The sequence below is a fragment of the Giraffa tippelskirchi genome, chromosome 4, assembly GCF_054371585.1.
Source record: "Giraffa tippelskirchi isolate mGirTip1 chromosome 4, T2T-mGirTip1v1.2.pri, whole genome shotgun sequence".
NCBI lineage: Eukaryota > Metazoa > Chordata > Mammalia > Artiodactyla > Giraffidae > Giraffa > Giraffa tippelskirchi.
In genome coordinates, this window is record NC_137278.1 from 203950634 (window position 1) to 203964221 (window position 13588).

Genomic DNA, 13588 nt, shown 5'->3' on the forward strand with positions numbered 1-13588 from the left:
TCCCTCTCCTCTGAAATATTGGCCCCTTAAGTCTCTGACACCTTGGAAGCCCCAAACTCCAACCCTACCTCCCAAGCTCAGTGAGACAGTGGAAAGCCCAGGCCTCTTGTGTTTTCTCGGCTTCTATCATCTTGCTCTGCTAACAGGCAAACAGGCAAGGGGGAGAAAACTGAGACACCACTCAGATGCCAACTGCAGGTTCAGGCCTCCTCTATTTCCGATCTGCTGGCTATAAATTGAAGAATCCCACGGTCCCCTCTTTGGGTTTGATAATTTGCTAGAATGGCTCACAAAACTCACTTCAGTTCAGTTCATTTCAGTCACTCAGTCGTGTCCGACTCTTTGCAACCCCATGAACCGCAGCTCGCCAGGCCTCCCTGTCCATCACCAACTCCCTGAGTCCACCCAAACCCATGTCCATTGAGTTGGTGATGCCATCCAGCCATCTCATCCTCTGTCGTCCCTTTCTCCTCCTGCCCTCGATCTTTCCCAGCATCAGGGTCTTTTCCAATGAGTCAGCTCTTCACATTAGGTGGCCAAAGTATTGGAATTTCAGCTTCAACATCAGTCCTTCCAATGAACACCCAGGACTGATCTCCTTTAGGATGGACTGGTTGGATCTCCTTGCAGTCCAAGGGACTCTCAAAAATCTTCTCCAACACCACAGTTCAAAACCATCAATTCTTCGGCACTCAGTTTTCTTTATAGTACAACTCTCACATCATATATGACCACTGGAAAAACCATAGCCTTGACTAGATGGACCTTTGTTGGCAAAGTAATGTCTCTGCTTTTTAATATGCTATCTAGGTTGGTCATAACTTTCCTTCCAAAGAGTATGCGTCTTTTAATTTCATGGCTGCAGTCACCATCTGCAGTGATTTTGGAGCACGGAAAAATAAAGTCAGCCACTGTTTCCACTGTTTCCCCATCTATCTGCCATGAAGTGATGGGACTGGATGTCATGATCTTAGTTTTCTGAATGTTGAGCTTTAAGCCAACTTTTTCACTCTCCTCTTTCACTTTCATAAAGAGGCTCTTTAGTTCTTCTTCACTTTCTGCCATAAGGGTGGTATCATCTGCATATCTGAGGTTATTGATATTTCTCCTGGCAATCTTGATTCCAGCTTGTGCTTCCTCCAGCCCAGTGTTTCTCATGATGTACTCGGCATATAAGTTAAATAAGCAGGGTGACAATATACAGCCTTGACGTACTCCTTTTCCTATTTGGAACCAGTCTGTTGTTTCATGTCCAGTTCTAACTGTTGCTTCCTGACCTGCATACAGGTTTCTCAAGAGGCAGGTCAGGTGGTTTGGTGTTCCCATCTCTTTCAGAATTTTCCACAGTTTATTGTGACCCACACATTCAAAGGCTTTGGCATAGTCAATAAAGCAGAAATAGATGTTTTTCTGGTACTCTCTTGCTTTTTCGATGATCCATTGGATGTTGGAACTCAGGAACTTGCTTTACTTACTATGACTGGTTTATTATAAAGGAACAACCAAATGGAAGAAATGCACGGGGCAAGGTATGGGGAAGGGACACAGAGCTGCCGTGCCTTCTCCGGGCGGTCGTCCTCCCAGAACCTTCATGTGCTCACCAACCTGGAAGCCCTCTCAACCTCATGGTCTAGGGTTTTTACAGAGGCTCCATTACATAGGCATGATTGATCAAATTATTGGCCCCTGATTTTTTTTAAACTATCCATCACTGTCACCCGCTTGCTCTTTTTTTAAAAGCATTTATTATTTGTTTTGGCTGCGCTGGGTCTTCATTGGAGCACGTAGGCTTCTCTAACTGTGGTGTAGGGTTCTAAAGCATGTGGGTTCACTAGCTGCACATGTGGGCTTAGTTGGGATATGTGGGATGTTATTACTAGTTCCCTGAGCATGGAGTCTTATCCACTGGACCACCAGGGAAGTCCTCATTGGCTTTTGATTGATCAAATCATTGGCCATTCCTTCTCCTCTCCCCAGAGGTCAGGGATGGAGAGGAAAGTGTTTATGATGAATAACAGAAAATGCCTCTTTCTCTCCTATCACTCAGGAAAATGACAAGGGTTTCAGAAGCTCCGTGCTAGGAACCAGGGGTGAAGACCAAATATACATTACTTATTGCATCACAGTATCACAATCCTTTCCCCTAGGAGCCTGACCATCAGCTGTTTTCTACCTTGGTTGTTTTATAATATGTCTAACAGTTTTCCAGCTTTAACCAATATTGTTGGTGGAGGATTGGACTAATGCTATCTACTTCATTATAAGTAGGAGCAAAAGTCTTCCTTGCTAACTGGTTTTAGAGGAACTTCCTGTAATTTTTCATAATTAAATATACTTGATATACAAGCTATGACCAAAAGTATTTTCAATTTTCCTTTTGTGGTATTTGTGGAAGAAATGAACCAAAGTAACAGCTTCCCAGGGGACAGCATGCAGATGAGCTAATCATAACATGCACTGGCTATCATAACCAGTACTAATTGGTTACTCCATCAGTAGTCTCAGCAGAAAAGTTAATTTTGTGACAAAACTAAGAATTAGTTTTATTTTTAGGTACTCTATTAAAAAAAAATTCTGGGAAGAGCAGTAAGAAGAATCTCTTACTAGTCACTGACCTTACTAGCATCAAGGTAAGTTTCTTTAACCTCAAACAATTTTGGCTTCCATTGTTTGTATTTATATTGTACTTCTGACCTGAATTTGAGGCAGTTTAAAGGATTTATATTTTAAAATTCATATTTAAAAAATTATATTTATGAGTTAGTAGGCATTATTACACATGAGAATCAATAAACTACTTAGTCTCTGAAATGAAAAAAAAGTGAAAGTGTTAGTCGCTCAGTTGTGTCCGGCTCTTTGAGACCCTGTGGACTGTAGCCGGCCAGACTCCTCTGCCTATGGAATTCTCCTCGTAAGAATACTGGAATGGGTAGCCATTCTGTTCTCCAGCAAATCTTCCCAACCCAGGGATTGAACCCGGGTCTCTTTCATTGCAGTCAGGTTCTTTACCATCTGAGCCACCGGGGTATGTACCAGCAAATGGGTTATTCTTTTACTAATTAACTCTACAGAAGAAAGTAAAATTATAAAATGTAAGATTTAACAACTGATGGCCAGTGACCTGGGATCTCAACTGGCTTTATCCTTTATCAACCAGTCTAAACAATACTGCAACCCTCTCAATGTTTTGTAAGACAGAAGAGGGAAGAGATTCTCTACTCCCCCCCCACCTCTCTTTTTTTGTAATCAGTACACAGCTCTTTTAAAAAAAAGGGAAAACACACACATAAATACCCATATGGATGTATGTGTATGCATACACACCAATATACACACTAATCACTTTCTCTCATATGGTTTTAAATAAGTAACCTAAATGTTTGACAGGAAGCTCTGATTTAACGCTAGTTCTTTCTAATTTGTTCTGTATCAAAATTGCTCAGAACGTGGGCTTCACTCAAGCACATGTAACCATGATGATGATCTGCTATTAGCCCTTTAATAAAAGGGGCACTTTCCCGACTCAGAAGTACCTCTCTTCACATCAATGGGTGGAGAGCAAGAGAAGGCAACAAACCAGGAGACAGAAAGCAGAGAAAAGTAAAAGAAGAGTACTTTAAAAGAGGGGTTTCTTGTAGACTCACCCCATGTGGCCAAGGTCTTGAGGTTTTCATCCTCCATCGGAACCAGGCCGGACTGTGTTGCTTTCTGATGATCCTTACTGATTACAGTCTCTTTCATTGGGTCAAATGTTGTGAATGAGGGAGAGACATACAGTGTCTCCACAGAGGCCTGGTTATGGAAAGTAGAATCTGACTTTGATGTCCTTAAATGAGGGCCAATGAACTCTTCTTGACTAGATGGCCAATGTGCTGGTAAAGTCATCAATGTGTCACAGCTTTTTGCAGCTGGCTGCTTTTCTGAAGGCATTTGCAAAGGGTTTCCTGTGATGGTCTTTGTAATGGTACTGTCCGAGTTCTTGTCCAGACTCACACTTGTCTGCAGAGATGGGGTTTTTTCTGAGGGAATAGGCACAGCATCTATAAAATAACAAACGGAAGAGCTATAAAAATAATAAAATGGAAAGTACTCTATGTCAACTTTATTGCATTTTTAATAATTGGATATTTTTATGCCATAACAGATACTTTTTCACTGTGTTTCTATTCTGTCTATTTAAAGTATACCCAAGCTTAAGTGATGACTAGTCATTTTGTGGCTGTCTTCTCTCTCTCTCTCCTTACTGAAGCCAAGGCCAGGCAAGCTTCAAATAACTTGTCTTTAAATATTTCTCCCTTCACCCACTTATCCATCTCTGAAACCACTCTATTTTTAGTACCTTCAAACTTTCATCTCTTACAAGATAAACTAGAGAAAACATGCCACTTCATACTGGTCTATCCTCACAGAACCCCCAGCTACAAAAAAGTCTTTTTGCCCCAAAATAAACAACGTCTTCTCGCCCCAGTGTCTATCCAAGGCTCATGAAAGAAAATCACTCTCTTAGATAGCAACCTAATTTTAATAATAACTCAGTGGGAGAAAAGAAGCAATTTTTCCGGAACCGTTGTGATGATTACTAAAATGTACGTTCCATCGGGTCAGAGATCTTTGCCCTTTTTATTCATTAATATCATCAAAGTACCTAGGATATAATGGGAAAAGTACCTGGAATATAACAGACAAACAATATTTACTACAAATCAAAGGGATCGAGAGAATGGAGAGGAATTGAAATTTATCTATTGAATATGAATTATGAGCCTGGTCCAAGTTTCTAGATGCAAATTGTTATCAACACTGTCAGCGCTAGGGACTTGCTCTTGAATAGTTTCATCTGAAATACTACATGGAAAGAGAAAACTGAGAGAGGGCAAAAGGAAGACTGTCTCCTTTGAGCTCCCCCAAAGAAAGGAGGCTATGGGAATCGTGCAAGTTGCTGTGTCGTGTTTACACGTCACAATGTGCATCACAATGTACCTCACAGTGAGGAGGGAGATGCTCATTGTGATCATTGTCAGGCTCTGAGTCATTATAATGAAAAGCAATTTTTCTTTGACTCTAACCATCTTTCCCATTTCACCCACAGTTGGAGGCTAACCTGGGCAGAAGTGCTGCTGGTTCACCACAGAATCAGACAGTTCAAGAAGCCTAAGTCATTACCTCTACCAGGAATTCCGTTTTCCCCCCAGCCCTCTCACCTCCGGCCATTTTCATACTTAAAAACTCAGTTCAACTCTCACATTCTCTACAAAGCTTGCCCTGATCTCGTCTTTCCTTGCTCTATCCTATTATTGTTTATCTTAGGAGCCCTGTGAGCAGTTGTAACACTTCATCTCGTTACCTATTGATACAAGTCCGGCTGCCTACCTGAAAACAGGTTCATTGAGGAGAACTTACTACGAGTTTCCTTTGTGCCCCAGCACCCAACAGTGCCATTCCCACAGGATGTGTCTGATAAACGCTTGTTGAGTGGAAGGCCAAACTGAAGCACAAGGATAAAAAAGGTAATGGCTTTGTTTTTTAAATTGAATATAGTTTAACTACTTAATAGTGATTAAAGGAAACAGAAAATTGGTAGATAAAAATAACATCTAAAATATTCCAGATTTGCATATGGTCATGTTATATCTAGTGGATAAAGTTTCTGTTAAAAAGATCAATATATTCTTAGTAGAATATGAGATCAATGGTATCCCAAAGTGTGTATGTGCCTCACCATGTTTACATAAAAGCGTGGCTAAGAAGTGAATTTTAGTCACATATTTTTCCATTGACTTTCATTTTTCTTAGGAGAAAAGTCTTTCTGTAAGTAATGAAATCATCTTGAAATTTAGCAACATGTAAACTAAGATAATTCAGAATGACAGTGACTTTCTGATGACAATATTCATAATAATACTCCACCTAAATCTAAAGAAAGAAGGAAACTGAAATCTTAAGACACCTTGAAACTCATTCCTCTGTGGATGCTTCCAGTGAACTCTGCTGGCATTCCTTCATCTCACTAAGCAATCTTTTCAATATTCTTCCCCGGCTCTGTTTCCTCTAAAATGTAGACAGTCTATCTCTGGCCCCTTTCTCTTCTGCCTCTACCATATCCCAGGGCGATGTCACCTGTTACTGCTCTTAAAGGAGGACGAGATCCATCACCTGTATGCAAGTAATTCACACATTTTAATTCTCAGCTCTGACTTCTGCTGAGTTCTAGCCCCCAATACATACCCATCTCTCTGTACAGGGTGGTCTTACTACCCTCCAGCCTCCTCACCCTTGGGTGCTTGTTTGAACTCTATTAATATGACCATCAACTTCCTAGTCATGCAGGTTATTTTGGAGCACAGTTGCTACTACCACCTCTAAGAGGTCTCCCTGCCTGTTCCCTCAGCTCATTCTGCACAGTACAGCCAGAGTGGCCTTTCCAAACTGAAAACCTGCTCATTGCACTTCTTTCCAGTACGTCTTCAAACTTCTTAACAGGGCTTACAAAGCTCTTTATAAATCAGTCCCCATTTAACCTCTCGTTTCATTTCGTACTGTTGTTGCTGTGCAGTTGCCAAGTCGTGTCCAAATCTTTGCCACTCCGTGGACTGCAGCACACTCTTTCTAAAACGGTATGATTCTGCTTAACCTCTCCCAGTTCTTCACATTCACCATGTTTCTTTCCAGTACCAAGTCTTCGCCCATGTTGTTCCTTCTGCCTAAAATGCTCCTCCCTTTTTATACCTGATTCCAGCTTCCAGGCTGATGGCCATTAGGTGGACATACACTTTCATGTCTCTGGTTTCATATCTCTCTGTGCTCTTCCTTCAGTCTAGAACATCCTCATCCTTACCCTTCTTCTCTATCAAAAACCTTTCGACTCTTCTAAACTCAATTCAAATACTGCCTCCTTGGTGAAATCCTTTCTATATCCTCCAAGTTAAAATGAATCCTTTTCTTTGTTCTGAATGATACAATGTGAATATTCTTGTTTTCACTTATCATTTCAAATATTTATAGCCCATGAGGTCGTGAAGAGTCGGACACGACTGAGCATGCATACACATCAGTTCAGTTCAGTCGCTCAGTCGTGTCCGACTCTTTGCAACCCCATGAATCACAGTACACCAGGCCTCCCTGTCCATCACGAACACCCGGAGTTTACCCAAACTCAGGTCCATCGAGTCAGTGATGCCATCCAGCCATCTCATCCTTTGTCATCCCCTTCTCCTCCTGCCCCCAGTCCTTCCCAGCATCAGGGTCTTTTCCAATGAGTCAACTCTTCGCATGAGGTGGCCAAAGTATTGGAATTTCAGCTTCAACATCAGTCCTTCCAATGAACACCCAGGACTGATCTCCTTTAGGATGGACTGGTTGGATCTCCTTGCAATCCAAGGGACTCCCAAGAGTCCTCTCCAACATCACAGTTCAAAAGCATCAATTCTGCGGCACTCAGCTTTCTTCACCATCCAACTCTCACATCCATACATGACTACTGGAAAAACCATAGCCTTAACTAGACGGACCTTTGTTGGCAAAGTAATGTCTCTGCTTTTTAATATGCACACACATTTATATTTCAAATATTATTCATTCATTTGACAAATATTTATTAAGTATTAGTATGTGGTAGGCACTAAGCTCTGATGTCAGCAATAAACAAATCTTGTTGTTGACACCTCGTTAGAGCTTGTTGACAGCTCTGGCACTCCCTAGAGTTTGCACACCCACTCATGGCACATATCGTGTTCAACTTGTTCCATCCATAAGTTACTGGCAGAGTGCCTAACACTCATTTGATAAATGTTTGTTCAAGGAACCTTTATCTGGATGATCCAGTTGTTAAAAGGAACTTGAGTGGAGGACAAGAGAGGTCTTAGAGGACATTCTAATTCAGTCCTTTTGTGATACACAGGAGAACCTGAGATTTCTAGAGGTCAGGTGACTTGTCAGGCTCACAAAATGATTCAAGGGCAGAAGTAGGACCGGAACCCCAGATTCCTGATTTCTAAGTCAATGCTCTTTTTATTAGGGGAATGTGAGAAGGAATAAAGAGACCCAGCTGCACCAAGTACTTCTTGACCAACAGCTGTTGTAATGGTGCATAACTGAAGTGACTGGAGCTTTGGGATCAGGCCATTTGTCCCTGGGGCTGCCTTTAGGGATGTGGGACCCTGCAGAGGGGGACGGAGTTAAGTACACAGTTGGCCTATGTATCTGTGCCTGTTTGTCTTCTCCCAGGAAAGGGCGTAGGTGGGGTAGATTTTTTTCTTCAATTCATACGAAGAAAGAATAGCATTTATGGAAAATTTTCTGAAGCCCAGGAGAACCTGTGAGGGTTTGATGGAGAACAGCAAAAGGTTTGTCTTTTTATGCTCGAACACAAAGCACAACAGTGGATATTCTGTAAACACTAAAACACTAAAGGGACTGTTTCATGAAGGATTCCCAAATTTCTCTGGGAGAGAATTTCTGTGAGTTCCACTGAAAAGGCAGAGAGGAATACAGAGTGAATTAATTTGGTTGGCTTGCTTTATCTGGTTTCTCATTTTCTTTCCATTTAAACCTGAATGTCAAAAAGCTTTATTCTCAAGTATCTATCCAGCAGACTCCTGGATGGGAAGTCTAGAATTAAATTATGAGACTGTACCCAGTTTCTTTATTGTAACAATGCTTTACACCTGCTAAAATATTTGATTAATGCAAAATAGGACCTTGAAATGTCAGTCATATTAAAACTGGTTTGGATATTCTTGATAGTTATCTTTAGGAAGAAGCTTATTCCCTATGTAGGACATCAGACAGCAAATTTAAATACAGACTATCACCAAAATGCCTGAAGCAAGGGAAGAAAAAAAGACAGCCAACAACACAACTCCATCCTTTGAGCCTAAGGACAAAAGAGAAGTAGCTCTGCTGCCGAAAGTACTGGAAAATGTTTTTGCTGGTTCAGAGACAATGATGAAATCATTTTTAAAAGAGAACATCAGATTTAATTCTGAGTTGAGAAACTTTGCCTACAGACAGGAACATTCCCATCCTGGTAGCTCTTTTACAATTTTCAATAATTCCACTGCCTTGTTTCAGGTACTATTATCATTGCAAATTATTTTATATTCTATTATACTGTGGATCTAATAATGGGTGTTATATTCCAACAGTGCTATTGCTGTGATCAATTCTCCTGTTGGTCTGATACACAGTATCTAATTACAGCTACAAAGCAGAGAGCTGGCAAGCATGACAAAAGATGGATGCCACATCTTTCTGTAGTTTAAAATTGTGTAACTAAAGGAGCTTCTACTTTAGTAATTATGTTAATCAGAGAAAATGGGACCTGAAGATAATAAGGACATTTTGCTAAGAGGCCACAGTTATAAATTATTAACACAGAGGGGTGATTTGAATTGCTCATTAATATATTTGTTTAAAATAGACAAGCTATTAATTTAAAATGGATATTTAATGTGAAACTTAAATAACATGTTTGACATGAAAATCTTAATATATTTACCTTACAATATATACATAAAGCCCCAAATAATCATTATAAGGTAGCATAGCTACACTCTCCCTACGATCTATGTTAAGTGTGTGTATGTACCTGTGTGTTTAGGGGGGATGTATATACACACAGTTGTAGATTCTGAGAATTTTTTATCATGTATCATCATACTTAACTGTAGTATATATTATATCCAAATATTAAAATAAGGAAATATATTAGGAATTATAGTTATGAAATATGCCAAGTATATTTACTACTTCTTTTGATATATATTTGAGGTAATGGCTTAGCTTTGCATAGAAAAATAGAGATATGGACACATTTAAAGGTGCTTTTCTTTAAAAATCATCAAATGGGACAGCTGAAGACTTTCAGGCCATGAAAATGGACTGTAATGTTATGCTGTGAGCTGTGAGTTCAATGCTAATGAAGCAACTGTATAAAATAAAGTGTCTTGAGACAGGAACACACATAAAACAAAGTTATGTGTTGATTGGCTGGCGGTGATGTTGTGACCAGAGATCATGGGAACCTGAGCCCGTTTCCCAGGAGTAGGGATTCAGGACCGAAGGTGTCAGTGTTTGTCGTGACCTCACAGAACTGTACTACTGTATGTTCAACATGAATAAATCCTGCCCAACATTTTGCTAAGTTGATTGTACCACCAGGGGAGCTTTTAAAACTCCCCTGGGTCAGGTTACACCGAGACCAAATAAATTAGCACCTCTGGCAAGGGAACTCAGGGACAGTGGTCTTAAAAGCCAGTGTGCACTGTCATTGATAAAAACACTAGGAGAAGAGATAGGATGATCACAGCAATAAATAGTTGTTAATTTCATCCTCTTCCCCCCAAAAAAGAAAATGGATCATAATGATTGGATTATATTGGGTTGGTCAGAAAGTATGTTAGGGTTTTCCTGTAACATAGCAAGGAAAAGCCTGAATAAACTTTTTGGCCAATCCAATAAAATAGGTACTGGATGCTTATTATTAAATTTTACACCGTAGTTATGGTCTCACCAATAATAAAAACCCTAATTTCCCTTAACAGATTATCATTATCAAAACTGAAGCTCTAAATATCTTCGGGAAGCTGGTGATCATTACCTATAGTGATGTTTTCTGTCTTTTAGGCTAGAGTTTAAGTGGATCCGGTCTCTGGCAGGCCAAGGTCTCCACGTGCTACAGAGCATACTCCAGGCTGACTGCAACGGGCAGGTGCCTGAAGGCGCAAGAGTTTGTGACCATCCAACCAATCCTTATAATTACAATAAAACCCTGCATGTGACTCCAGGAGAGTAAAATATTAAGCAGAACTGGGTCATAGGTCTAACTCGGATTGACTTAAACATAACGCAATGTTTGAAATGGTACCTGGCCCACAGTAAACAAATGTAGTAAACAGGTACTGTTATTCCAGGACAGTCTAAAGAAGTGGCATTATGAGGGACTTGCTGCCATGGCCCTGTCTGGAAGCAGGTGAGGACCTGAACACACCAGGGAATCTCCCTTCCCCCCAGAAACTTCTGCATTCGCAGACCACAAAGCATAACGCAAGACTTTGTGAGCACCGGTTCTTGTATCTGAGAACACAGGAGCTGGTGTGCTGGGGAAAGATGACGATGAAGACCTACAGCTGTCAAACATTTTCCCCACAGATGCACAGACCAGTGATAGACTATTTTTCACCTCAACACTGAGTAAAAATCATACCTAAGTCTGAAATACTGCAACAAACCTTTAAATATAATTTAAATTGTGAATTCAAAAGCAACTGCTATTTCTCATGAAGCATGAGTTACTCAAAATAAGCACACACAAAAACCTCTCATCTATTAACACTTCACATATTATATATGTCCCTTTGGAAAACACCTTACAGAATACCTAAGATGCTAGGTATTGTTTATCTTCCTTTGGCAGAGGGGGATGGTCCTTGTTCTTACAGCTCTCTGCTTATACATATATATATGCATTTTAATTGAAATATAATTGATGTACAATATTATGTGAGCTTCAAGTGTACTACATAGTGCTTTGACATTGGCATACATTATGAAATGACCACCATGACCAGTCTCGTAACCATCTGTCTCCATATAAAGTTATTACAATACTATTGACGTATTCCTTATGCTGTATGCTACACTCCCATAGCTAGCTTACTTATAACTGGAGGTTTGTACCTCTTAATCTCCTTCACCTATTTCCTCCACAGCTTACATTTTGATAATATGATTTACAACACTGTATTATAATTTATCTATTGTTTCCTTTGCTCTTTTTATTTCACGTGTTTTCATTCATTCATTTTTGCAATGAATATATTGAGGATGGATCATGTACTGTGCGCTGGGCTTGAAAATACAAAAGTCAGCAGAATTAGATCAGCAAAGCCTTCAGACATTGTTAATTCATTGGAATTATAAAATACAGAAGATAAAATGACCACAGATATATTTAACTTCTATAAAGAAATAAAAGCTTGAAAACATGAGCAAGAAATAAGAAATTATAGAAATAGAAACAAAGGCCTTTCCTGTTGGTCCAGTGGTTAAGATTCTGCACTTCCAATGCAGGGGGTGCAGGTTCAATCCCTTGGTGAGGAACTAAGATCCCCCATCCCGCATGTCACAGGGCGTGGCTAAAAGTAAATAAATAAATAAAACCAAGTAGTTCTGCTGCTGCTAAGTCGCTTCAGTCGTGTCCGACTCTGTGCGACCCCATAGATGGCAGCCCACCAGGCTCCGCTGTCCCTGGGATTCTCCAGGCAAGAACACTGGAGTGGGTTGCCGTTTCCTTCTCCAGTGCATGAAAGGGAAAATTGAAAGTGAAGTCGCTCAGTTGTCCGACTCTTAGCGACCCCATGGACTGTAGCCCACCAGGCTCCTCTGTCCATGGAGATTCTCCAGGCAAGGATACTGGAGTGGGTTGCATGCCCTCCTCTAAAAATGAAAAATAAAACAACTGAAAATTTAAATGTAATTGGTTGATTTAAGCAGCAGATTAACTCCAGGTGAAGAGAAAATTGGGAACTGGAAGACAGGTCCAAAGATTCAGAAGCACAGCACAGAGATGAAAGAGAGACAGTATGGATGCGAGGAGTGAGAGAGTCTTCGTCCAAGTATCCAGAGCTCCAACTCTCCTTCCGGTCTCCAGCTGCCTGCCCCACAGTGAGTCAGTCATTCTCAAGTACCGCAGAGGCTCCCCCGCACACCAGGGGCTGTCCCACCTGGCTTTCGCTCCGGCCCCTCTTTTACTTTTCTTTCCCTCTGTCTTCTGGAGGTCGACTTAAAGGAACAAAGCTCTCCCCTCGGAGCTCAGCTCCTCTCCAGTGCTCAAACAGGGGTGGGTGAGGGACAAAGGTCTGTCTCTTCCTCACTGGCCCCTGCTGTGGTCACATACTGTTGGTGGTCGCTGCTCGTTCTGCTGAGGTCTCTCTGCCCTCCAGGCAGCCCTACTGGACAGGACCCAAGATGACCACGATGGCTCTCCGTCCTGCCAAAGCCACCTCTGGGCAGCCCCCCACTCTGATCAACTCTGGGGCACAGGCCAAAACCAACTCATCAGGCCTCAGTGGCTTTACTGCCAACATGACTGGTCAGTGTCTCTCTCTCCAGGCCAGAGTCAGATCCTAGCTAAAATTTCAGGTATGAGTCAGGCACCGGTTCTCCAATTCCAGGGAATATATCTCAGAGCCCCTCTCACTGGGACTGGGGTCAGTGAGTAGCAGTCTCTTCACTGCTCCTCCAAAGGGGGTGGTGTGTGTGGAGACTCATGGCATATGGCATTAGCTCCCTCCCAAGACATGCCCTGTATACAGACGGTATTGATAGTAACATGAAGAGGGAAAATCAAGCACCACTATTTCTATTTTGTTAAAACTGCTAACTTCAGGGAAACAAAGCTGTAGCTTGAACATGTTGGATATGCTGGACTGTGATCAACAAGAAGGGCAAAATGATTAACTACTAGATTTCTCTCTGAATCTTATTAAGGGATTGGGCATGTTTGATGATGACCTACATTCAAGGTGTGCCATGCTTTTTAAAATAGTAATAAAATTCTCAGATCTCTGAAATGCACTGCAGACATAAC

At 41.1% G+C, this 13588-nt stretch overlaps 1 protein-coding gene and 1 long non-coding RNA gene across 5 annotated transcripts in view; one reads left to right on the forward strand and one right to left on the reverse strand.

Moving 5' to 3' along the window:
- ENTHD1 (ENTH domain containing 1) overlaps positions 1-13588 on the reverse strand; it is a 91474-nt gene that overhangs the window by 12152 nt on the left and 65734 nt on the right. For all 4 annotated transcript variants that reach the window (XM_081590207.1, XM_081590203.1, XM_081590204.1 and 1 more), the window contains one exon: positions 3645-4040. In XM_081590207.1, coding sequence (XP_081446333.1) covers positions 3645-4040 — 396 coding nt within the window. The remainder of the gene's footprint in view (positions 1-3644; positions 4041-13588) is intronic.
- On the forward strand, positions 5035-10778 carry LOC145545530 (uncharacterized). Its single transcript, XR_014082137.1, has 2 exons — positions 5035-5507; positions 10624-10778. It is a non-coding gene; the product is annotated as an uncharacterized LOC145545530 (long non-coding RNA).